We start from the raw sequence: 27,810 nt of genomic DNA, 5'->3' as shown, positions 1-27,810 counted from the left end.
TTTATGAGATCTTTAATTGACCTGTGAATGACACTATCTTGAATAAAGAAACTCTTTCTTAATATTTTATGGACACCTACCATGTTATGCTATGTTAATAGTAAAGAAACCACAGACATCCTGGGTCATAATTGCAATTGATGCTTTAGCAACTCTTTTATCTTACTGTATTTACCACATATTAAATTAAGATACCACTTAGCCTGTTTGCCTCTTTAACCAAACTTTCAGGTTGACACCAGAAAGATTGTACGTCAATTAAGGGAATTCGTTTACAAGAATTTATATCATGTCATTCTGTAAAGAAAAGGAGGAATGTGGCCCATATGTGAGAGGAGGGATGAATCCTGGAGTGCTGGCCAATGGGAGGCAGGGCATAAAAAGGCTTACATTGATCTAAACAAATGTAGCAGTCCATTAGGAACTACCCATTCAGTCAGGGGAAACGAACATAGAAATTAACAAAAACTTTCCTGATTTCACAACAAATATTGTTCTTTATTTAAAGTGAGCATGTTTCTCACAATTTGGGGGCTTGTGCCCATTTCTCTAGCATTAGAAGGGAAACTCACTATGGAAATGGGGAGGTACACCCCACTGGCTTTCAACAGCCCAAACATCCACAGGCAAGTTTCCCCTCTTCAGACAGTTAACTTCCCAGGACTGTTTGGAATCATTGTGAACTCAGGCATGCAGGCAAAATAAGAGATTAAGAGATTGAATGGCCAGAACTACAAAAGTTGATATATCGTGCAAGGGGGAAAAGATCAGTGGCTAAACCACTGCCTTGTTAGTTTGGGGACCTATCTAGAACCGGATCAGCCCAGGGTGAGGGCTGTCGGAGGGAGGTCTTAGTACAGGGAATCTTAGGCAAGACCAGTCCTTTGGAGACCTTCAGAGTCTAACTCCTGAGATGGGAAATAAGAGCTCTAAGGTGGAGGTACTTGGGGCGGGGTGGGGAGGGGGGAAGGGACACCCCCTGAGATTCCCGAGACAACCTACTGGGGAAAATGCTAGCAAGTTGGGGTAGTGCATCTACTCTGGGAAAAGATATCCAAAAGAACTGATTCTTATATCCGTATTGCCTCTGTCTGTATATATTCTGTATTTGTGTCTCTGTGTGAATGAATGACTATGTATAATCTGACACCTTGTAAGGTTGGAAATGCAGCCACTTAGCAAAAAAAAAAAAAAAAATTACTGTTTAGCTTATGTGATGGGTAGAAAGGTTAAGGAAACCATAACAAAAGGTTTGAGAGTAGAAAGAAAACTTTTGGAAACTTTTTAAAAGTTGCGCAGTCGGGCAGGTCCGGGGCGGTTGTGGGGCTCACAGAGCCAGGATGAAAAGACAGGCGGGACACAGCAGTCTGAACAAGCTGAGTTTATTCTAGACACACTGAGTCACAAATCAGAGGGCCTGGACTTATATAGTAAAAAACCATAGGGGTGGCGTTTGAGGCATGAGAACAGAACAGATTGTGCTAAGTAGCAGGGGAGGCCTCAGGGCCTGTTTTCTAGGAATATTACACTGTATAGAAGGGGTCCTGATTCCTGGAACTTCAACCCCCGAATTCAAGGATGTGCACCTGAGAATAATATACCACTTCTCAAGTCAGCCATCATTCTCCCTTGGAGGAGGGGAGCTCTTGATAAGGGGCTCTTTCGAACCTCTCAAGGTTCTCTACAGTTGCTGGTAAAAATTCTTTGTTTCTGCATTCTAACTCTGGCCAAGTTTTGAATGCGAAAAGAAAGATAAAAAAGAAAAAGGAGGAAGGAGATATTTTCCCCTCAGAACAAAGAAAGGCAGGCTGACCAGCATTTAACCATTTCCTGCCCTGCCTAAAGGAGAAGCTTTTCTGTAATGGGACACAACTAAAAGGTAATTGAATTAATTCTGATTGTATCTGGAAATGTGAAAAGTGAAATGTGTCACTCTAAATTTAATGCTTAAAACAGGGTAGAATTTATTAAACTCAGTTAGAAGTTAGTGGAAAATTAGCAAGCAAAAAAAACCTCAAGCAGGCAATTCAAAAGGCTGAAGGTTTAAGTCCAGGTCTGATTACCTCTCAAAGCTAAAGTTTGTATAATGGGGTTGTTATAAAAAGCTCTTTGCTGAGGCTGGGGAAGAAATGTAGCTCTCTCTTGGTATTGATAATGTTTAATATAAAATTTTGGAATAATCTCTTTGTTCTCTCTGAAGCAAACTCAGAGAATGCCTCTTTCTATGTCAACAAAAGCCTGCCAGGGCTGACTTAACATTCCTTAAGAGACCTTTAACCTGAGACACTATCTTGAATAATGGGGCGTTTTCCATATCTTAATATTTGTAGACATATGACTGTGTTATGGCATGTTAATGGTAAAGAAAACACAGACATCTTGGGTCATAATTTCTATGTGAAACTTTGTCAAACTGTTATCTTATTGTATTTACAACCTATGCAATTAAGAAATTCCTTTCTAATGGTCTAGTTAATCACTCATGGAGATCATAAATCTGAAGGACACAGAACACTTCTTTGTCCTAAAACAGATTTAAGGCTGCCCAATTCTTTGTATCGGTAGCCAGAACATTTCTGGCTCCATAATGCATTATGTTACCATTGTCTTTAATACGGAATTGATCAATTAATTAATTAAATCATAAAATGTATGCATTTAGCCTGTTGCCTTTTCTTTAACAAAGTTTTCAGGTCAACAGTATGTAAATTATTAGGCATTTAACTAGTCGTCCTTCATTCTCGAAGAGGACTGCAATGACATCACCATGATAAAGTGAAATTTCACTGTGTCCTACTGTGGCTGATCAGACTCATATGAGCTGGGAATGCTCTACTACAGGTTGGACACAGATAGTCTGTGTGAATACTTGGGGTGGATACTCCAAATTTGTGTATCCTATGTTTACTTTGTGCAAGTAAGGCATTTAACTAATGTAAAGGAAAATGTAGATAGTCTGAGTAAAGATTCAGAGAGAGATAGAAAATTTTGAATATGGGTGTGGGAAAGCAGCACACCTATGTGCTCTTGGGCACTCCCTCTACCATCCCACTTCAGAAGATTTGGGGATGTTGATCAGGGACTGAAAGTGAACATTTGTAGCCTGACTGGAAATTCAGTAGATAAAGTTATGGAGAGTTCTAGTGAATTTAAAAATGGGTACTGAATGTAGTAAAGATATTGATTACTGTGATTTGTAATTATTACTATTCAGTTAATTATTAAGCTCCAGAGGTTCCCTGTTTCGAATTCTTTAGATCTCTTTTGCCAAGATCAAAGACAACAGTTAGAATATCAACCTAGCATGTTTTAAGCTAATATAATTTCAAACTTTTTAAAGAAATAGAAGAAAAGTTATTCAGATTGGACTATAAATATACATACATATATACATATATGTAGTTAAAATGTTTGCACAGTTATTTGTCCTTATGATTGTAAAGTGCTTAACAGAAGGACTGGCATATATTAGACACAACGTTATCATTATTTCTCTCTAATTTAATATAATTGTTAACTTTGAAGTGGTTTTTAAATGTCAAAAGCAATAAGATCAATAGTTTCTGAAAATGCAATTGATATGTTATTACTGTATTTCTCAATTGTATAGTATATCTAAAGTTCCCTCAGATTGTAAAATTTGAGACCATTGTGAGGTAGAAATAGTGTTAGAGCAAATTTAATTTACATTTTGTTATATATGAATTGGGCTTTTAAAAGGATGTGATAAAATTAGATAATTTAATATTTACTTTGATAACATATTTTTCTATTTGAAATCTTGACTATTATAAAAATATATATATTTATAGTTTCTGGGGTGGAGCCAAGATGGTGGAGTGAGAGCAATTATCCACCTAAGCTTTTAGACAAACTCTTTCAGATACCTCTAAAAAGAGAATCTGACCAGATTTTGGAGGGGCAGAATCCAATGGGAGACAGACTATGGCAGATTCACAGCCCAAGACTGGAAGGTTGATGGGAAGGATCTGTTCTGCAGGGCTGGAGGAGCATACAGCCACAATGCACAGGCTATACCAGCAGGCAGAAAGCCCTGGGTGGTCTAAGGCAGAGGATGCACTGCAGAATCTTGGGCATATCAACCCAGGATGGGAGCCCAGCAGAACTGAGTGAGTGAAAGCCCAGAGCTCCAGGTACTGCAGCAGGTGCTGCTGAGACTATCAGCCCATAGATTAAATGTCTGTAAGTCATCTACTTGAACTTCCAGGAGCCAAAATGGCAGAGTGATCAGTAAATGCTCTCTCCCCCTCCTGTTGTTGACCTTGAAAGAACCATAAAATATATCCCCAGAAAAATCCTGGAACAGTGCGTTCACCAAAAGGGGAGAACAGTCTTGTAGCACTTGAGGCTGGGAAAATAGCTATAAGGGGGACTGCCATTGCTGTGGCCGAAGGCAATCAGTGCAGAACCAGAGCTGTCCCAGCAAACTGGGAGGAGATCCAGAGCCCCAAGGGGCTAAAGCCCCTCAACCACCAACACCAGGACTCCAGGAGTGCCTCAACACCCCAGGAGGTGTGAAAAGGAGGAGGCAGAAAATGGTAAATCACATCACAGGAAGAGGCACAAAATTATATTACAGTAGAGGGAAAGAGGAGAGGGAGATGAGCATTGTTTGAGATTTCCTCTCATCTGACTGGGTTCAAGGAGGGAACAACAAACTTAAATAAGTATACAAATCTAACTAGCTCTATAGGCAGTAGGAGGTGAAGGGGGAAAGAAAAGGGAGGGGAGGCTAAAAGGGAGGGAAGAAGTAGTAAAGGTAAAGGGGAGGGGTGCTGAAAGAAGGAAGGGAAGACTACAAGGGGTGGTGGCCAAAAGGATGGAGGGAAAGACACAGATAGTAATCATAACTGTGAATGTGAATGGGATGAACTCTCCCATAAAGCAGAGGTAGACAGTAGAATGGATTAAAAACTTTAATCCAACAATATGTTGTTTACAAGAAACACATTTGAACTGGGTGTATTCATACAGGGTAAAGGTAAAAGGTTGGAGCAGAATATACTGTGCTTCAGCTGATGTAAGAAAAGCACAGGTAGCAATCCTAATTTCAGACAAAGCAAAAGCAGAAATAGATCTAATCAAAAGAGATAAGGGAGGAAATTATATCCTACTAAAAGGCACCATAGACAACAAAGCAATATCATTACTAAACAGAGGCAACTAGATGTGCAGTGGATAAAGCACCAGTGAAGGAATCAGGAGGAACTGAGTTCAAATCTCCCCTCAGACAAATAAATTCAACAATCCAAATGAGATGGATGATTATTTTAAAAAATATAAATTGCCCAGATTACCAGAAGAGGAATTTGAATACTTAAATAACCCCATCTCAGAAAAAAAGACTGAAGAAACCATCATTGGACTCCTTAGGAAAAAATCTCCAGGGCTGGATGGATTTACAAGTGAATTCTATCAAACATTTAAAGAACAGTTAACTTAAATAATATATGGACTAGTTGGGAAAATTGGGGAAGAAGGAGTCCTCCCAAATTCTTTTTATGATACAAATATGGCTTTGATACCTAAACCAGGAAGAGCCAAAACAGAAAGAAAATTATAGACCAATTTCTCTAATGAATATAGATGCAAAAATTTTAAATAAGATTTTAGCAAAAAGAATACAGAACACCCAAAAGCTACATTGAATCCCCTAGACTAAAAGTACAGAAGCGAGAAAATTGGGTTGGAAAGGAAGAGTGGAAGGTAGGCACTTAAGTCATCAAGGAATGAAAAGTGACCAGGGAACCATCAGATAGCAGCTAGTGTAATAGTTCTAGACTCAAGCTCAAGGTTTGCTTTTCAGGTGTCTACTTAATAAGATGGTGCTATGTTGAAACCCCACCAAGAGCCTAAACACACAAAAAATACATTAGTTGATCCCAGCAATGTTGTGGAGGTGATCTGAGCTAAACACCCCCAAACCAATCTAAATCCTGGATGAGCCCCCATAATGTATCAGAGGGGGTCCAACCCATTCTGTGCCCACATGGACTTGGGTTCAAATATGGAAACCTTTAGTCATTATCGTTTTGGTCCACCAAAACAGGGAACATCTGAAGTTACCTCCAGTCTCAGTTTTCAATAACTTGCCATACTAAAAACACAGCAAAGAACAGGACTAAAAGAGTAAATATTTAGTCAAGATAAAAATTGATTATAATGTTACAAGGGGGACGATATTGAGCAATGTGTATTCCCAATTCAGTAGAGTTTTATCTCTTCCCCCTTCAACCCAAGAGTAGTTTGGGAATCAAATATCCAAAACTCATGACCTTAAGTCAAAGGAATTGGTTCCAGAAGTCCTGAAAGAATGCCCAGTTTTAAGGATTGTAAATCATGAAAAATATACCCCTCAAACATAGAGAAGCTCTGGTTAAGTCAGAACAAAATTATTTATTAAAAGGAAAATATATTAGATATACATTTTGGGTACACAAATCCTAAAGTACAATATAGTCCACAGCCCAGGAAGAATATGGGCAATTGATTTTTGAAAATTACAAAGGAGAGGGGCTAGAGTGGACAGTGAACTGTCCTTTCTAGAAACAAGTGAGACACATACACAGGATGGTTTAAGCCAATTCAAGGTGCACAGCTCAGAAAAATCAGCCTATGAACACTGGCAAAGGCATCTGGAAGTGAGGAAGACTTTTGGCTCACTGCAGCCTCTTGATTGATTCCTTTCAGACTACAGACTTACTCTGTGTCCACTCTATCTGTATAACAAAGGGAAGAGAAAAAAGAAAAAAGGATAAAAAAACAAATTTGCATGATAATTTTATCATGTATTTAAAAGGAATAGAAAGTTGTACATACCCAATATATTTGCAGTTTCATGTGCAATCATTTTTAAAAATTATACCTTGTTATGGAAATGCTTTCTCTTATTCCATAAATTAAAAATAAATTAAGAAAATGTGAGAGGGAAAGAAGAAAAAAAGAGGCTTTTTAGTTTCACTAGTATTTTCATGGGATTATTTCATTGAAAAGAAATTCATATTGCTCACTGTTTTTTGGACACAGAAAGTAGAAATTGAAGAGGGCGTTGTTTATCTTTTTTCCCTGTTTATTCATCTTGTCTTGAGAAGGGTTTCCCCATACGATCTCTCCTCCAGTGTCAACATGTGATAGTTGTCCCTGTGGGCCTGAGATGATGGCTAGAGTAGAAAGAGGACCTAATGCCTTAAAAAATGAAAGAAAATGAGGGGTTTTAAATTTTCAAGGTGTAGTCTGAACAGTTTTGGCATTATGTAGCTACAAAAATGAAAAGGATGTTTTGTCATTCTCCAATTTTGTTTGACTATATTTTCAATTAGGGCAGTTAGGTGATGTGTGGGCCTGGAGTCAGGAAGATTCATTTTCATGAGTTCAAATCTGACCTCAGACACTTACTAGCTGGATGATCCTGGGCAAATCACTTTGCCATGTTTGCCTCAGTTTTGTCATCTGTAAAATGAGGTGGAGAAATGAATGGCAAATCTTTCCAACATCTTTGCAAAGAAAACCCTAAATGGGATCACGAAGGGTGAGACGTTAACTAAAAATTACTGAACAACCACGATAATGCTCTCAATTTCCTTAGATCCATCACATGGTTGCTGATTTTCTTTTCTTTCCTTTCAAAAGTTAAACATTGAAAAGGTGGGTGGGACCTTCCTGTATTTGGGAAGGTATTGCTTTTAAATGGAGCTATTTATCTGAAGGAATGCTGATTTGCACCGCAAGATAGTCAAGATTTGGGTCTGACGATTTTAACATCCAGTAAACACCAGGAAAGAGGCAAGATGAGTACTGCTGGAAAAGTAAGGGAAACATTTCTGTTTCTTCATCATGAACTAGCAAGATTTGTAACTGCAACCTTCCAGTATGTTAAGTATTTATTTAGAGAAGTATATCCTAAGGAGGGATGAGGTCTGTCTAGATAAAAGCAAGCCTGTATCAAAAATATTGAGGGGAAAATTTCACTTCCACAGGATGGAAATAAGAAGGGAGGGAGGTCCTTTCTTTAACCTTTTGCCAGTAACTGAAGGATATAATTTTCCTTATTTGCACTAGAATCTTAACATTATCTACTCTGTTGTATTTTGAACAATTAGTTGATTGGATGCTAAGCATAGAAACCAAAGGTATCTTAAATTAGGACCAAAGAATTGAACGAGCCCATAATGTCAGTTAGTTGGGCAGCTAAGTGGCACAATGGATAGAGTACTGAGCCTGAGTTCAAAACTGGCCTCAGACACTTACTAGTTGTGTGATCCTGGGCAAGTCACTTGCCTGTTCTCCTCAGTTTCTCAACTGTAAAACGAGTTGGAAAAGGATATGTGAAACCACTCTAGTATCTTTGCCAAGAAAATATCAAATGGGATCAGGAAAAGTTGGACATGACTGAAAAACTACTGAAATGAATGATGGTGGTTAAGAATGTGATCATTTAGTTTTGTAAGAAATAAGGATATTATGTGACCAATATATAACTGAGTATGTGACTATGATTCAGTTTAAGGACTGAAGTACAGAAGAGAGTCATCTGGTATGAATTCATGGACAAGTATTATTGGAGTCAAGCTGGCAAAGGTTTATTGTAATGCCAATATGGTAGGCAAAGCTCCATGAGGAACTTGCAGCTTAACAGGAATGATGCTAAAGCTTACATAGGAAAAGCAGTGGATTATCTGGCAGACAGACTAATTAGGTGATAACATATAATCTTAGTCACAGGCATCATGCACCACAGGAAAGCAAAAGAAATAGTTCCAAAGCGGTGTCTGTTTTGTCTGTGGCTAGGTAACTGTAAGAGAAGCTTGCTTGACCTCTGGATGGTATATAACTATGGGAATCAATACATGATAATTCTGTCGTTATAAATAGTCCTGTTTTTGCAAGAGAATTTCAACAAAGGTCAGCTTATTCTTGTAACAGGGAGAGATAGTTTGTTTTACTGCTTGTTTTACAAAAGTAAACTGTTTGTTTACTTTTTGCTCATGAATAATTTTGGGGAAAGATAGTTTGTCTTACTGGGGCCCTCTCATGAGTAACTGCTTGGACCCAATATTGTCCTTGGGCTGGGGAGAAAACTATCACGAATAGTGTTTTGAAGTTAGAGAGAAATATGATCTTGAAACTGGAGTCCAAGCAACCCATCAACTAGAGCAGAAATTCTTAGCCTTTTTTATGCCATACACTCCCTTTTCTGGCCTCATAAAGTCCTTGGACCCCATCTCAGAACCACATTTTAAAATGCATAGAATAAACTAGAATAACAAAGAAAATCAATGGTATTGCAATTCAGTCACCAAAATGTAAATTTAAAAGTTTACTGATACTAGAGGTTAAGAACACTTGGCAGAACTTTATGGTTTATAAAGCTTTCCCAGATATTAAATGTAATTCTTACAGCAACCACACAATGCAAAAAGAAATTTTATTTCTCTCATTTAATAGATGAGGAAACTGAAGCTGAGAGAAGTTAAATGGCTTGCCTAAGGTCACACCACCAGTAAGCAAGCTTAGTTCAATGTTTTTTCCGAATTGAATTTCTATGTTCTTCCCACCAACCCATGTGGTTAATTGAGTAGAATTCATAATACTATTAGCCACTGAGAGTCAGTATTGCATTTTTAAAAGATTCCCTTTAACCTAACTGAATTGCTAATAAGCAAGATACTGTATCTGGCAGTAAGACACACAAAAAAAGCAGGAAATACTAGCTTTGTGGGGAAAATCATTTGGACATGGAGGCTACCAGCTGGTAGACCAGTCCTCCCTGGAAGTCAGCTCCCAGGCTCAGCTCCTTTAAGATTTTTCAAATTTGCAGTCTCTTTCTTCCACATCTGGACCCACAGTTTCACTGAGAGCTATAAATTTACTCTACTTTTCTCCAAATGCCTCTCCTGCCAATGGCTCCAGGCTTCTGAGAGGCAGACATTTCTCCAGGGGTAATAGTTTTGCAATATTAAGTTTACAAATGCATGAGAAAAGTCCTGGGCTCCATGTGGTGTTAGATGGATAATCTACTCTGATAGAATGCTTCTTGCACTGTATTTTCCCAGGCTTACATTAGTCAGATAGTCAGGGGTTATAGTACCCGAGAATGTCACATGAATATGTTCTTGTTATTTTCCCAGGTGATTAAATGCAAAGCCGCTGTGTTGTGGGGCCCGAATCAACCCCTTTCCATTGAGGATATAGAAGTTGCTCCACCAAAAGCCTTTGAAGTTCGAATTAAGGTATCGAAATTCCAAAGATGGACTTTTTCCCTTTTAGAGATCTGAAATTTCTTTCCTATAGGGAACTCCCAAAGAGGAAGCTATCTACCGATGCAGATTCATACTTGCTTGGCAATTATTGCAACGTAGTTTTTATTCCAAAGACATAAAGCAAGCTTAATAGTTACAGTCAGTTTGCTAAATGAGTTAATTGACTAGGCAGGGACAGCCTTGCCTGGTGGCATTAATAAGTTTGGTGACTTGCCCAGGCTTACACAGGCAGTATGTGTCAAAGATGGGACTTGAATCCAAGTCTCAAGTTATATTGTAGAGCTCAATCAACATCTGAGTTTAATAGCATTCTGAATAATTGCTCTCTCTCTCTCTCTCTCTCTCTCTCGCTCTCTCTCTCTCTCGCTCGCTCTCCTAGCTATTCAGACAAGACAACCAAATTGTTGAGAAGTGTTAGCTGTAGATTATGACATGCAGTTAGACAGGTAACTTAGGAGAGTATATCCATCAGTACCTGCTTCTATGTATAAGTGTGTAGGTACACATATGTACGTGTATATATTGCCTATTATATGCACATATATACATACACATATATATACACATGTGTCTGGCCTAGATATGATATATTATTATTTATTAAATTATTAATTAATGCATATTACATACATATAATATGCTATATGTCACATACTATATTAAATGTAGATATGTAGCCATATATATATTACATATATATGTAAATATATCTATTTCTACATATATATCTCTATCTTTCTACTTGTCCATCTATATCTTAGGCACATAGAATGCCCAAGTTGATTCCAGAATTAAAGAGAGCAGATTGGATTGCTTTCCAGAAAATGCAAAACTAATTTCCCATCCCCATATTTCTAACAGAAAAGAAAAACAATTTTTTAAAAAAGATTAAAGGACCATCTGGATCTGGAGTCAGAAAGTACTGAATTCCAGTCCTAACCCAGTAACCTCCTGGATGTTTCTGAGTCATCTCAAACTCACCATGTCCTAAGTAGAAATCACCCCGCACTCTGGATATTTCCCTTTTTATCCTCCCAGTTTGGGGTCTGCACTGTCATCCTTCACTTCTATTTCTGGATCACTGACTGCTAGATTTGAATTCAAGAGAAAAGGAAGGAAGATTCTGCCTTAGACACTACTCCATCTGGGTGACTTGGGCAAGTCACTTAACCTCTGTTTGCCTCAGTTTCTTCATCTGTTACATGGGGATATTATCTAACTTGAAGTGTAGTTGTAAGGATCAGATGAGTTAAGCTCTTTGCAAATCTTGAGGTGGTAAGTGTTTGATATTAAAAGCTGTATTATACTAGAGGTATTGTTTAGCTATGAATAAGACCAGAGGCTCAGAAGAATTTAAAATTAATTCAAAGTAGTTATCAATCAGTGTACAATGGAAAAGTGCATAGTGGGTATAAGCAGAAGGAATCACTCAGATAAAGGATATCTTTAGGGAAATGTATGATCCCACAAGAAGACAGGATGATAGGAAAAAGAAAGCGCAGGAAAGCAGGTACAAAAAGAAGCAAAAGACAGTCTCATCCCTCAAAGAATTTACAATCTAATTGGGGAGATAAGTTGAAACAAACGTATACCAAGAGAGCTATCTATGGGATAAATCAGAAATAAATAACATGGAAGGCTCTGGAATGAAGAACCTTCCTATGAATGGTGGGATTTTAGGTGAGACTTAAAGGGAACCAGCCAGCTCTGTAGTCAGAGAAGAGGAAGAAGAGCCTTCTAGACACCAGGGACAGTCAAAGAAAATACTCAGAGCCAAGAGATGCATTGCCTTATTTATGAAATTGCAAGGAAGCCAGGATCACTGTATTAAAGACTATGTGTCAGGGAGGAAGAGATAAGAAGAAAGAAAGGCAGGAGGGGGCTAGGTTATGAAGGGCTTTGAATGCCAAACAGAACATTTTGCATTTGTTCCTGGAGGAAATAGGAAACTATGGATAAAACTGAATGTGCCAGAGCAATTCTGAACCAGAACTGAAAGCAAAATCCAAACCAAAAATTTAAGAGCCCATGGGGTTCATTGAGTTCGACAACAAAGGAGCCCATCTGCAGAATCGCCAAGGTGAAGAAGGACAAAGCTCATATAGGTTTCAATTTGGGCAAGAATTGAATTGGGTATGGGGTGCCTTAGGCTTGGATAAGACCCAGTGCTGAGAGTTTATGGGTTAGGAATAGGGGACACAGTATCCCTTGATTGGACAGTGCCTTTGCTAGGGCTAGTTAACAGGAAAGACTGCTCTTCAGGTTAGTGGTCTCTTGTAACCCCTTTCTAACAGATAGGACAGTCATAAACAGTGTAGAGGTTGCAATGCAAGCCGGGTTAGGTAGATCAGGGACCTACAGGCAAAATGGCACTGCTTTAGCTTTCTTGGCGATGCACAAAGTCACTGGAATTTATTGGGGACAGGAGTTGGAAAGGGGTGACATGATCAGATCTGCATTTTAGGAAAATCACTTCAGTGTCTGAATGGAAAATGAATTGGACTTGGGAAGGACTTGAAGCAACTAATACAGGGATCAAAGCATGAGGTGATGAGGGCCTGCCTCAAAGGAGAGAAGGGGGCATATGGGAGAGAGCATACAAAGATGAAATCTGCAGGCCTTGGGACCCAAATAGATTGGATACGTGGGATGAGAGATAGGGAAAAACCCTTGATTCCTAGGTTGTGAGTCTGATGGATGGGAGGATGGTATTGCCCTCCACAGGAATGGAGGAGGGGAAAAGTTTATATTAATATCTTTTGTTTTTACATTACCTTCATATCCCACTCATCCTTTAAGAGAGCCAGGGATATTATTACAAAGAATTTAAAAAAAAAAAAAAAGAGGAAAAAAGGAAAAAAATCCGCAAAACCGGTCGACATAGTGAAAAATATCTGACCTTTTTTCTGTAATTATTATTGTATTCTGTAATTACTATATAATATATTACATTACATTAAATATTAAATACATTTAATTATTAACTATATTAATAATATTAGTATATTATAATTAATATAATATGATATATTATATAATTAACATTAATATAATATTAAATATATTAAAAATTAAATATATGAATAATAAATATTATATGCAGTATTACGTACCCATGGGTGGATGCCGTGATTCTCCAAAGGAGTTGGAAGGCAACCCCCTTCTCATGTTTTTAATCTGGGGCCTAGGCTCAGTATTTCTCATTTTATAACATTATTTTTTCATTCTTCTCAGGTGGTTGTTCTCTCCACTGTGATCTGCAGCTGACTTTTCTAGTTCCCATCTTCCATGACCTCTCTATAGCATTGGATACCGTTGACCACTTTCTCATTCTAGAGGCTCTTTCCTCCAGGTTTTTCCTGATTTCTGGTTCCTTCTGGTTCTCCTCTTAGCTCTCCTCAGTCTCCTTTGCAGGGTCATATTTCCCACTCTCCATGTGGGAGTGTACTTTAGGAACCATCTTGCCTTCTTTGGCTATCTTGTCTCTCTCTTTGACCTCATCCACTCTCATGTGTTCAGTTACCATATCTATGCCAAGGGTTGGAAAATCCATGTATTGTGGGCCTGCTTTTGTCTCCCTGCTGAGCTCCAGTGGTATATGACCAACCATCTGGTGGAGCTCTCCACTTCTGAATGCATCATCATCATCTCTAATTCCAGATGGCCAAAGTATAGCTCCTTATGTTCTCTCTCCTTTCCTCTATCCAAGCTCCATCATTTCTAAAGCCCCTATTTCTATCAGAAGTCAACACCATCCTTCCAGTCACTGAGGTTTGCAGATTCAAAGACATCTTCAACTCCTTACGTCTCTTCTCCCCCATGAATAAGTCTTGATCTTACCTCATCAACTTCCTTCACAATTGTTTTCTCCTCTCCCCTAACATGCCCCACATCCTTGTTCACGCCTTCTTGCTTGGTCAGTTGCTGTTGCCTCATTATGGGTCCCTTGTCCAGTCTAACCTCTAAAAAGCGGCTGAATTTACATTCCTAAAGCTTCAGTCTTATCAAGTCACTATCGGAACCAGAAGATTCGGACTCTTTGATAAAATACAACATTCTTCTGCTTGACATTTAAATCCCTTCACAATCAGGCTCCAAACAATCGATCCAAACTGACTTGTTTAATATATGCTATATTCCAGCCAAACTAGTCCACTCTCTGCTCTCTTACCCAGTGTTACATCTCCCACCCCTGTGCATTTGCACAGACCCCATATCTGCAATGCTCCCCTTTCTCACCACCTCCTCTTGGAAATTTGAGCCCCCTTTATGGCTCAGCTCAAGTGTTACCTTTCTGGATCACCCCCTCCTTTTCCCAGCACCCCAAATCAACTCATATTCATTTAATATATATTTTTTATTTACTAATTTGTGTACACATTTTTATCCCTCAGTGGAATGTGAGCTCCTTGAGGACAGAAATTGTTTTGTTATCTTTTTATATCACTGGCATTTAGGATATAGCAGGCTTTGCTGAATTGAATTGGTGTTTATTTTTTTAAATTATATGCACTTATAATTAAATATATTTACAGATGACCATAAATACAATAAAACAAATTTAGATGATATTCCTATGAATTTATCACTATTTTTTATGTACATAAATAAGTAAGTCTGTATTCCTTGATTAATGACTAATGTTCTAAAATCTTTCCTACTCCCTTTCTAAGTCCTAGTCCTTTATATCTTCTCTAGTATATGAATTACCATCTATTTGAATTTGACTTTTTCATGTTATATTTTATGTTAAACAGCAAAAGATTTTGCAGCTCTCTAATCTTTTGGCAAAAACAGTTCCCGACAATGGGATTATTAATATTAGTTGAGCCTTTCGAGAAAGCCCCCTTCCCAGCTGATATTCCCCTCTAGGTCATCCCAGGGGAAAGGTGCTTTGTCATCTGTAAAAAGAAAACAAAATAGAGATAGTTTTATCGTGGATCTTTGTTGAGCTGATTACATCTTGACTGGCTCCCACACTTGAACATTTTATATTTCACTATATTTAACAAGCAGCTTTTACCCTGGGCAATATTCCCTCATAATATAAACTTTCTTAGGACAAGAATTTTGTGTTAAATAGTAATCAAAATGCCCAGTACAATGTCAGCATGGATATATTTATAAAAGGGAGCGATCTTTAAATACAAACTGCATTTCACTCAAGAATGATTTAAATGCTTAAAACAGATGACCTGTTACCCCGAGTGAGTTTTCTTTTTCTATGCAGATTTTGGCTACAGGAATCTGCCTCACAGATCACCATGCAATCACTGGAGCCATGGGTGCCAATTTTCCAGTAATTTTAGGACATGAAGCAGCTGGGATTGTAGAGAGTATTGGAGAAGGGGTAACAACAGTAAAACCAGGTGAGACAAGGGTTTTTAAGCTTTGGTATACTAATTTTTTTTTAATATTGATAGCTGTATTTCAAAATGATTGATTATTTTTAACATTCCTATACATATTTTATTTCATGCACTTAAAAATATTTTGTTCTCAGAGGGGATCCATGGACTTTACCAAACTTCCAAAAGTGTCCAAGACATAAAATTTGAAAACCCCCTGTGGTATGAGGAGAATGAGCAAAACATAAGTCTTAAATGAAGAAGATGGAAATTAATCATCCTAATTCTTATCACAAGGATTTCCTCATCAAAATTAATTTCATTGATGCATTCTTCTACGTTATAGTCATTTTTGTATACATTCCAATGCTAATGGAAAAAACAGTTTAGCCAATAGAACTGTCAAGATGAGAACATCTGACAATGAATTCTGCCACCATTATATTTCATCTTTACTCTCTGAAACAACATTGTTTTGTGTAGGTACTGACAGTTTGGCTTCCTTTCACTGTCATTTTCATTTACATTATTCTAGTGGAACATTTTATTCCTCTGATTCTGAGTTGTTGCTGTTTTTTCCACTGCGTGTCTGCTCACATAAATGTAGTGTTGACCTCTAGGGTAGTCCCCAAAGGTTAGCTGATCCTTCAAATTCTGAGTATCCCTTTGAGTCTGTACTCTGAACACTATAGCTCATTAGCTCCCATCAGAGGTCTTCCCATTAAGAACTGATCTACAGACTTAGTATACCGCTCCATCCCATAAACCTCGGATATACTCTCCTACAAATACACACAGTGTCCATGGTAAGAGTGGGTTCATATTTTGATTATGGCAGTGAGGAATACAGTTAGGTTATACATCTGGCAAAGATGATTTTTAACTCCTAGTTGTGTAAGACCTGGAAGTCTTTTCTCTCTCCATGCATTTGAGTTCAGCACTTTTTTTAATATAGATTACTCAACTGGTTGTTTCTAGGCAATATTTTGCATCATGATCTTTTCTCTTTCAGGAGATAAGGTCATCCCATTAACCCTCAAACAGTGTGGAAAGTGCTCTTCCTGCATAAACCCTAATGGCAATTTCTGTTTGGAGATGAAGTAAGTGTCACATTTACTGAAATTTCACTTTAATTGTCCCTATACTAATGGACACCAGAACTAAATCCATTTACTGTTGCCTTTGATGTTGAATAGTGTTACAGCTGAAGGAGCATGGAATGATGGCACCACCAGTTTTACCTGCAAAGGGAAACCAGTCTATAACTTCATAGTCACCAGTACCTTCACTGAGTACACAGTGTCCTCAGAGTCTTGGGTAGCTAAAATTGATGCCGCTGCTCCTCTTGAGAAGGTGTGTTTGATTGGCTGTGGATTCTCCACTGGCTATGGGGCTGCAATCAAGACTGCCAAGGTAAGAATTTTCAGTGGCTTAATTTTTTTTTTGGTGAAATATTCCTTTTTTCAGTATATTAAAGATTTGTTAAGTTAAAAAATTTTCCAGAACATTGTCCTCTGTTGAGGTCCTGTCTGCACCATATCAAACACATAGATGAACAGTGAAATAACCAGTTAATCACCCAGAATACTTTGTTTCCACAAATATATAATAACCATGAGACTAAAACATTCAGACAATCTGAAATTCTTGTTTTTCATCCAGATATTTTTGGCAATATGGAGACACAGGCACAATTTCTAACATGTTATCAAGCAATCAGGAAGCATTTATTATACGAATATTATTTGCCAGCCACTGGGCTAAGCATGAGTGATACAAAAAGAGACAAAAAGTTCTTACAATTAAATGTTATGTCAGTGGTCTGGAAAAATTCCCATTTGTCATGAAAAAGTGCATTCACTGAATGAATGAATGAATGAATGAATGAATGAATGAATGAATGAATGAATGAGAAGTCATTTGGGAAGCATTTCCTATGTGCAAATCAGGCAAGAAACAAATAGAAAAGAAAGATAATCCTTACTCTTCTGAAGCTCACATTTTAATGGAATTTTCTGCTAGAAATCAGACATATGACATACAAAACAAATAGAAAATGCCATGAAATTGTATTTATTTTGGCCCAATTGGGTGAAATTGGATTTTGTTGGGATTAGGACACAAGGCACATAATTTTTATTAAGTAAAAAGTTCCTCTCCCAAATCTTATTAAAAGGCTTCTTCTTGATATAGAGGTGGCTATGGTTTCTGAAGGGCTATGTCACCAGAGCCCAAACTCTAACTGGTTTTGCCATAGTGGTAATATTTCTAGAATGTAGCTGGCCAAAAAAAAAGCTTCTCCTTTCTAGGGATCAGAGAAGTTAAATACAGAAAATGCTCCATCAACAATATATTGACCATTTGATGATGAATAATTTTGCCATGTAAGCCTCGAAGAAATATAAAATACAAAATAGTACTTCCCCTAGTGTGATGCCCTTCTGATTTGTAGTTACAGTAAAATTCTGGTGAACAGTAAGGCAGAGAGGGCTAAGAATTACATAGTTTTTAGCCCCTCCATCAACTCCAATTTGGCTATTAGCGTGTGACATCCTTGTCCAATGACCAATAAGTGGATATTCTAGTGAACGTGCTGTATTATACTAATCTGCACATTGTCAATATCAGGAAAATAGAGAAAAAAATGGAAGGATGCGTATCAGGTTTTTCTTGGAGAAACAAATGAAGGAACTGGTACAGTCGGTTCTATAGAGAACACAAGACAAAGATAGCCAGAAAGATGACTTATTGGTATTCCGACTATAGTTTGGGTTTGCCTATGTGCACCTCAGTGGATACTCATCGTCTAAGGGATAAACATGCATCTTTATTAGCAGGTATCAAATATAAGGAGGAAGTGTGCCATTTAGAGCATTGCAAAATGGGGTTGCCTAAACTTCAAAGTAAAGAGTGAAGTAGCAGCAACTGCTAACATTTGTATAGCACTTACAATGTGCCGAGTACTACCACTGAGATGGAAAGACCAATCCTGGCTTTTCAAACCCTATGAACAATGACCCACATTCACTGGTAGGATAAAGTAGTCAAGGCCTGACTAAAATCTGCTAGAGTAGTTCAGGTTCAAGATTGGAATGAAATGAGACAATTATATAACATCTGAAAATAATGAATAAAGATTATTTAACCAAAAGGCTATTTGGCTAAGATACAACATTGGTTGACCTACCAATCAGAAACCAAAGGGAGGAAATGGTATATTCTCATGCTTAACTATTTTATGTATGTAGTTCTTATTCAGTCATTTCAGTCATGTCTCACTCATCATGACCCCACTGGGGGTTTTCTTGGCGAAGATACTGGAGTAGTTTGTCGTTTCTTTCTCCAGTTCATTTTACAGATGAGAAGACTGAGGCTAACAGGGTTAAGTGACTTGCCTAGGGTCACACAGCTATTAAGTGTGTGAGGTCAAATTTGAACTCAAGCCTTCTTGACTACAGGTCTGGGGCTCTATCCAGTGCATTACCTAGCTATGTACTGTGTCTATTGTAGGATACCAAGAATTTGTGTCAATTGCTCTAGACCTAATGTAGAGATAATTAAATGGTTTTTTTTTTGAGGGGGAGGCCAGGCAATAGGGTTTGAATGACTTGCTCAGGGTCACACAGCTATTAAGTATCAAGTGTCTGAGACCAATTTTGAACTGTGGTCCTCCTGACTCGAGAGCTGGTACTCTATCCACTGTGTGACCTAACTGCCTCTGTTAATTGTTGAAGATGGTTTCAGTATCTTTTAAAGAAAGACTAGCTTAGTCTGCATTGGATAGGCTTTCTCTTACCAGTGAAACTATATTCTTTAAAAATATCCTGCAATTATTTTTTTTCTTCATTCAAACAGGACGTCCTTCTTCCTCCCCATACATTCAAAGAAATGAGATTCTAAAGCCCTTCATAAGCTAGCCCCATCCTACTTTCCAAGTCTTCTTATACCTTACTCCCCAACATGTACTCTTTGATCCAATGATACTGACTTCCTGAGCATTCCATAAACAAGACATTCCATGTCTCTGCTCTGGGCATTTTCTCTGGTTGTCCTCCCCCATGCCTGGAGTACTCTTCCTTCTTCTCTCTGACTGCTGACCTCCCTGGCTTCCTTTAGTTTCCATTTAAAATACTACTTTCTACAGAAAGCTTTCCCCAGCCCCTCTTCATTCCAGTGCCTTCTCTCTGTTAATTATGTCCTATTTATCCTGTTGCTTTGTATATATTTGCAGGAAGTTATGGCAAATTTCACAACATGCTAAAAAGAAGAGACATCACCTTACCCACAAAGATTCATATAGTCAAAGCCATAGTTTTTCCAGTAGTAATGTAAGAGTTGAACTATAAGGAAAGTTGAGTGATGCAGAACTCTGAAGAAGACTTTTGAGAGTTTCCTGGACAGCCAGGAGATCAAACCAGTCAACACTTAAAGAAATAAATTCAGGCTGTTTGTTGAAAGGTCAAATACTGAAACTGAAACTTAAATACTCTGGTCCCATAATAAGAAGATGAGACTCATTGGAAAAGACCATGATGTTGGGAAAGATTGAAGGTACAAGCAGAAGTGGACAGCAGAGGATGAGATGGGTAGATAGTGTCATGGAAACAATGAACATGAGCTTGGACAGACTCAGAGATAGTGGAGCATAAAAAGACCTGGTGTGCAATAGTCCGTGGGGTTATGAAGAGTCAGACATGACTGAACAACTGAACGGTATCAAGGTCTTTTCTCCCTTATCAGACTGCAGCTTCCTTAAGGATAGAGACTATCTTTTTACCTCTTTTTGTATTCCCAGGGCTTAGCATGGTGCCTTGTACGTAGCATGCACTTAATAAATGTTGATTGATTGATTGATTGATGTTATTGACATGGAACGCTGATGCAAATGACAGTAGAATGTATGCAATCAACTGAACTGGGGTTTTGACCTGGTTGGCATTTGAGAAGAAATTGTTTTTTGTGGGTTTCTCAGGTGGCACATCTCCTATGGCCAGACAAGGGCAGCAAGCAATAACTCCCTAGATGTAAGTTGGGTTCAAAACTTGCTATGAAATGTTCTAAACAATATAACATGCTTCATTTTTTAAAAAAATCTTGTTCTTTGGATTTCCTGGAGCTATTCTCAGAAATCATGGTCCTACATGTATACTGGTTATTTGTTTCAGAACCATCTTTATGGTTGATTAAACATTAATGGCCATTTACTTCTTAGTTCAATAGAGGCCAGCTTTAAAATCAGGTTGGTACAATTCATTAAATAACTTATTCAGTGCCTAAAATTAACAAAACTCCCTTGCTTCTCATTGTCCTAAACCATCTCATCAGTGCCTTCCATGTTAGTAGATATTTAATTAATGTTAGTTGTATTCGGATTTTGTATGGTTGTGTGCAATAAGTGGTATAAAAAGATATTACCTAGAAAACTTGACTGGCAAAGAAAGTGGGCCAGTTATAACGTGGTGGTGGGGAGGGAACAGCAGACAGTTGGAATGATGTTCTGGTACCCACTGAGCATTAACACACCTAGAAGAATGCCTCCAACATATTGTGTAAATTTTCCCAAGAGCCTCTATAAGAAGACATGAGCAAGAATTCTACAGAATGATCAGTTATGGATAGGTTTTGTTCTGCCCCATGGGAGTACCCAAATTATTGATCCTTTAAAGTATCATGGCAAGCAGGAATCAATCAATCAATAAGCCTTTACTAAGGGCCTATTCTGTGCCAGGGAGATAGGCCCCGGGGATAGGAAGAGAAGAAATGAAAACTCCCTTCTTTGAAAGAGTTTGCCTTCTATTAGGGAAAATAATTCATGGACATGTAAGTAGATATATATATATGTAATATTATGTATCTTTCATATCTATATCTCATGCACATGTAAGTAGATATAATTATATACACAATTTTATATATACATATGTGTGTGTGTGTATGAAACTTTTTGGTGGAACAACACTAGCATGAGGGAGAGGGTAGGTGGGACACTGGAAATCAAGGGAAGGCATCATAAAGGTCTAAGTAAGGTTATTTGTGACAGCAAAATGTTAACAAATTCTCCCCTGACAAGTACCTATATGTGTTTCCTTTACTGAGAAAGTTTCTGACATAGTAGACAGAACTGCCTAAGTTCTGAATCCTTTTATCACATCGATCAGCTGGGTGGCACATTGATCAGAGCGCTGCTGGACTGGGAGTCAGGAAGACCTCAGTTCAGATTCTGCCTCAGATACATTGCTAGCCATGTTACCTTGGGAAAGTCACTTAACCTCTATCTGCCTCAGTTTTTTTCTCTGTAAAATGCATATCACAGTATTACTTTACTTCCAGTGTTGTTGTAATGTTCAATGTGACATAATATTCATAAAGTGCTTTGCAAACTTTAACGTGTTATATAAATAATAGCTGTTATTATTATATCACTTTACCAGTGGTGGGAGTGGGCTAGTTCTGCTCTAGATTTCAAGTTTCCCAAGATTCCAGACTTACTACAATCTTAATTTTATTGAATAAATCATTAATTACTAAGATCCTGTATTTTTCATCACCATAGGTCACCCCTGGATCTACTTGTGCTGTCTTTGGACTGGGAGGAGTCGGCCTTTCCATTATCATGGGCTGTAAAGCAGCTGGTGCTTCCCGGATCATTGGAATTGACATCAACCCACACAAATTTGAGAGGGCCAAGGCTGTAGGAGCCACTGAGTGCATCAACCCCAAGGATTACACAAAGCCCATCAGTGATGTCCTGAAAGAAATGACTGACAATTCTGTGGGGTACACCTTTGAGGCCATTGGACGCCATGATACCATGGTGAGTAATCAGTAGGTAGAAAGGAGAATTTGAGATCCAGGGCTAAATGTTCTACCTCAGTTCAAATCTGAGTAATAGTTTAGTTCATTAAGAGAGTCCTTCAAACCCAGATATGATTCAGACAAAAGCTGTGTTTGGAGAAATCATTTTCAATTAAGCAGAAAGAATTTAGTAAGCACCTACTCTGTGTAAGCACTGGATTCTTGAAATCCAAATCCCAAAGTGAAACAGTGCCCACCCTTGAGAAATTCATATTCTTTCTTTTTAAATAGCATTTATTTTTTCCCAATTACATATCAAGAAACTTACTAGCATTCATTTGTATAAGATACTGAGTTCCAAATTTTTCTCCCTCCCTCCCCTCCTGTCTTCTGAATTGGTAGGCAGTTTGATATAACTCATGTATGTGCTATTATGTAAAACATATTTCTATATCAGTCACAGTTGTGGAAGAAAAAACAGGTCAAAAGGAAAAAAAAACACAAGAAAGAATAAATTAATTTAAAAAAGGAGAAAAGGAAAGGAAAGGGAAAGAAAATAGAGCTTGGCAAATAGTAAGCATTGAATAGATGCTTTTTGATTCATTTATTTGGGCAAATGTGTCTATTGGTAGCAATAGACCAAGGCAAAGATCCCTCCCTTCCTAATAGATACTACAAATGTGTTGTCACTTTCATTTGAACATCAGATTGATGCCTTGGCTTCCTGCCATATGAGCTATGGGACCAGTGTTATGGTAGGAGTTCCTCCAAGGTCTAAAATGCTCACCTATGATCCCATGCTGCTATTCGGGGGACGCACCTGGAAAGGATGTCTTTTGGGAGGTATGTGACTGAGAAATGACAGAGAGAGAAAGACTTTATTAAACACTTACTGTATGCTAAGTATTCTTTTGGGAATACAGAGATAAAGGGCAACATGTACATCACCTTCCCTCAAGGAACAAACATTCTAATGGAAGATAAGAGCACATGAGAGGAAGCTAGATGAGGTGAGGATGCAGGGCACAAGGGGGGAAAGTCCAGAGGGCTATAAGGGAAACCAAGAGACAAGTGAGGATGAGTGCCTGGCTTCTTCTTAGTGCTTCTAGGCAGAATCTACCAATCAGAGGAGGGACATCTGAAGATGGCTGAGAAGGCTATTGGCACATGGGTGCAACAGATGACATTCTGATCTCACATTTACCAAGTGAGAGGAAATATCTTGCGATATTTTAAAAATATGTCACTGACCAAAGGATGATTCTTCGAGTGAATAACAGAAGAAACTACAGGAAGAATTCGATGAAAATACCAAAAGGTGAAAAAGCAAATACTCAGGTTTTATACTGACTGATATTTCAATACCAGCAGCCCTCAAGTTTTCAAAGAGTTTAGTCCATTCTGAATTGGAGCCCACAATAATAATTTTCCTAGAATGCATTTTTGTAGCTAAATGTTCTTTTCTTATTTTTACTGATAGTGTTTTTATATTAACTTAATTTTCAAATATGTATATGATGATAGCTAACATTTACATAATATTTACTATGTGCCAAGCAAATTATTTAAATTTAACGAAGAACAAGAAAGGACCAGGGGAGAGGAAGTAGGAACAAAGAAGTTCAACAAAACTAAGCGATCAACCAAATTTAATAGAATACGAAATGTTTCACCCCCACAGCCACTCAGCCCCGCAATTCCACCCCTGCAGTGAAGAGATAAGGAGTGTGCTTTTTCACTTCTCCTTGGGTAGGAAACTTAGGTATTTTAATTACACAGCATTCAGTGTGTGTGTGTGCGTGTGCGTGTGTGTGTGTGTGTATGAGTGTGTATTCTTTCCATATGTATCATCCTTGTATATCGTTTTCTTGATTTTGCATACTTACTTTCCATAAGTTTATATGTCAACATGATTCTCTATAGTCTTCATAATGAAGACTTCTTACAGTATAATAATATTCAGTTATATTCATGTATGTAGCTAGAAATTGACTTGCTTTATCACTATGGGCAATGCCTATAGCGACCTGCACACACACTTCCTAAACTGCTAAACAGCACGTTCAGTTCCAAAATTAGAGTAAATAATTAATTAGAAAAGGCTATAGATTCATACCGTGACAGAGGAGCGAACCTCATAATCATTATTCTTATTTATATAGTTTTTAAAAGTGCTTTTAAAAGTTAAAAAAAAGAAATTTACATGATAATTTTATTTTGTTTTAAAAGGAATAACACGTTGTATATAATAGATTTAAAGTTTCATGGACAATCGTCTTTTTTATCATACTGTTATGAAAATACTTGTTTTATTCCATAAATTAAAAATAAAAGAGTAAACATTCTCTTTGCAAAAATTCTTTAAGATGTAGCACAAGTATAGTCCCCAGAAAACTAAAGCTCAGAAAGGTTAAATGGTTAACCTATAATCATATAGTTTTGTGGTCAAAACCAGGTCTCCTATCCCCAAGGCCAGCATCATTTCTGCTATATGGTATTGTCCTGAACATATCAGTACAGGCTGAGTTTTAGTCTACCCCAGCTGCTGGAGGAGGGGCAGTTGAAAGCAGATCGCATGCATCAGCTACTACAATGAAGACTGAGTACAGACAAGTCTTACAATTTGATTTTTAACAGCCTTTTTCAACTAGAAGACACATACAGGATGTCCCCAAAATCAAAGGAACATAATTTGAAAATTGTATCACATATTAACCAGCTAATATATGCTAAATCAAGAAAAGACTTCTAGGTTTTGTTCTCATGGCATTTTGGTCCTATCATGTAAATCTCACACAAAGATCTAGACATCCACAGTAAGACCAGCTGCATACCAAATGTGACTGATAACTTTGAGATGATGTGGATATGTTAACTTCAAAGTTTTACTGACAACTTTGATGCTTTGGATCTGTTAATAAACTAATTCCAAGCTGGCATTGATAAGAGGTGGTCTATCACCCCTTTACCCCCGCAAAAAATATGATAAAAATGAGACCTCAAACTCCTGACCCTGAGTTCTCTTCCATCTCCATCTGTGGGCAAACTGGTGGCTGCTCCTAATTCTGATTCATGGTTATGTGAGTAATCCTTGGTGCCTCTTCCCCTCCCCATGCTCAGTTGCACCTTATCTGCCTCCCTCCACCACCCTATCCCTGTCCCTCTATGCCATCTGCCTTTGTACCTCCTTTTGCCACTGATCTCTGTATTCTGTGATTCCAACCCCTGTGCCCCTCTGCATTATTAAAGTGTGACTGCAGTCTCACTTCCTGCTGCCATCATGGTCTTTCTCAGCACGTAACCAAAGAACCAAATGTGCTTACTGCATTTCATAAATTAATTAGAAATTCATGTAGCAAATGCTGTTGCCTTTCTTTATGCACATTCCTTCTCTCTTCTCATGGTTGGTACAAAGTACTTAATAAATGTTTGTGGACTGACTTTTAATATTTTACACATAATGAAATACTGGTCTTAAATTTTTAAGGTTGGAAAGCCAAATATGACATCCCAAAACTAGTGTCTGATTTTATGGCAAAGAAATTTGACTTGGACCTGTTAATAACCCATGTTCTACCTTTTAATGAAATCCACAAAGGATTTGAGCTGCTTGAAAAAGGAGAGAGGTATGTAATTTTCATTAAAAAAATTCAACTTCCATAATGTAATATTTGGACACTTATCATCTTGCATATAGGAATTTTTTCTAGTTCTGGTTCCCACAAAATAAAAATCATTATAGGATTAATATTTCATTGTCCCAATGAACATAATGTTTTTCTTGGTATTTTGTACTTATTTTCATTCATTGGGTAATCCCATTTCTTCCACAAAACTGAAGTCCACTTTGGTGATGTCACCTGGGTTCATTGTAGTGCAAAGAATTCTAGCTGCCTCTTACCAAACATGTGACCTTGGACAGCTACATCTTTCTGTGCCACAGTTTCTTCCTCTGTAAGGTGATGGCACTGGACTTGAGGACTTCTAAGATCCCTAAGCCTTTGTCTTATGAGATAACATCCTATATGTATACTAATCCTGAGAGTTATTGGCATTTACCCTGCCACTCCTAGGAAGGTGAAGGCAGAGCATGTATAGAAACAATGAATGACTTAAGTCTTAAACCAAAATTGTCTCATAGCTCCATATAAATATAAGAAGAGAAACTTTCTATAATAGATGCAATCCATGATGCCTCTCAGACACAGAAAATGCCTGATGGGAGGAGGAGTTATATAACAGGACAGAATCTCTTCAATTACTATCTTTATGCATGCTGGATAGAAAAGTATCTATAACAGTTTTAAGAAAGCTCTGCTGATAAATTACTCATGATTGGAAGATATGTAAACAAGCTATTAACAGGCACTTATGTTTTCTACTTCAGCATTCGAACAGTCCTGACATTTTGAGCTTCTACGTGACTGGATGTACCCAGGGATGCATGCCAGGCTCTTTCTCTGAGATTTCATTTTCATATAATTATGACAGAGCTTGTGTGACTGTCTCCTGTGGTCATGCTCAAAAGAGAAACAAAGCACATTCGAGCACACTTTCCAAAATAATAAATTAAACTTGTCACTACCGTAATTCAGTTTACCTGGGGTAGTAGAAGATGCTAATGTTGTTATTTTTGTCATTTTAATCTTTATAAAGTGAGTTACACTGGACTAAAACATCAGATAAATATTTTAAACTTTTATTACTTTTGACTGAAGTAGAATTGTAAAGTAGAATTTCAATACCTTTGTGTCAAAAAAATTAAGAAGATGCTAATCATCTGCTTCCAGAGAGCTAGGCTAGGTTATATATGACTTAAGATGAGCTACCATGATATCTTAAAAGTAGATAGTATCTTTTTACGCAGTATTACTGATAATGAAGCTTTTCAAATTATGTTTACTCCACAGAAAGTTTTTTTCTTTCCCCCTTTTATGTTTTAATACTGTTTTTAATACTGCTTTTAAAAAAGTAAATAAAACTTGTTAAATAAAATAGTCTGTCTCATCACATGGTGTTGCTTACTTTAGTTCATTTTGAAATATATGTGTGTATTTTAAATTAAGAAAAACACATATACTTAAATTCAATTCAACAAGAATTTATCTATTGTGTTCTCTGTACCAGACATTATGCTCGTTACTTGGGTTACAAAAGCAAAAAATGAAATAATTCCTGACCTCAAAGAACTGACATTGATATAAATTGCATATTTCCATAGCTTGGTCCAAGATGCTTTGTTAAATACCTTAAGGGAAATTTTTAAAAAGTGAGTGTTCAAGAAGAAAAGAGAAAGTATTTACCCAAGGACTCATAATTCCAAAAAAGATTTGCCTTTTTACCATTTTGAATTGAATGATAAAAGTGTAGGTTCCTATTTTCATAAT

The 27,810-nt window shown here is 37.5% G+C and overlaps 1 protein-coding gene across 2 annotated transcripts; it reads left to right on the top strand.

The window, feature by feature from the left end:
* Positions 1-1,589: 1,589 nt before the first annotated feature.
* LOC140513870 (all-trans-retinol dehydrogenase [NAD(+)] ADH7-like) lies at positions 1,590-27,433 on the top strand. 2 transcript variants are annotated; one of them, XM_072623851.1, is made up of 9 exons: positions 1,590-1,879; positions 10,149-10,250; positions 15,511-15,649; positions 16,641-16,728; positions 16,825-17,041; positions 22,182-22,442; positions 23,131-23,266; positions 25,911-26,049; positions 26,811-27,433. In XM_072623851.1, exons 3-9 carry the CDS (start codon positions 15,562-15,564, stop codon positions 26,833-26,835), a joined length of 954 nt encoding a protein of 317 aa, XP_072479952.1. In that variant the 5' UTR covers positions 1,590-1,879; positions 10,149-10,250; positions 15,511-15,561; the 3' UTR covers positions 26,836-27,433. The 2 variants fall into 2 exon arrangements, with proteins under 2 accessions (XP_072479952.1, XP_072479951.1); XM_072623850.1 differs by lacking the exon at positions 1,590-1,879 and adding an exon at positions 7,719-7,826.
* Positions 27,434-27,810: the final 377 nt, after the last annotated feature.

Source organism: Notamacropus eugenii, chromosome 7 (genome assembly GCF_028372415.1).
Source record: "Notamacropus eugenii isolate mMacEug1 chromosome 7, mMacEug1.pri_v2, whole genome shotgun sequence".
Classification (NCBI taxonomy): domain Eukaryota; kingdom Metazoa; phylum Chordata; class Mammalia; order Diprotodontia; family Macropodidae; genus Notamacropus; species Notamacropus eugenii.
Note: the sequence above shows the minus strand (reverse complement) of the source record. Positions and strands in the feature narration are given on the sequence as shown.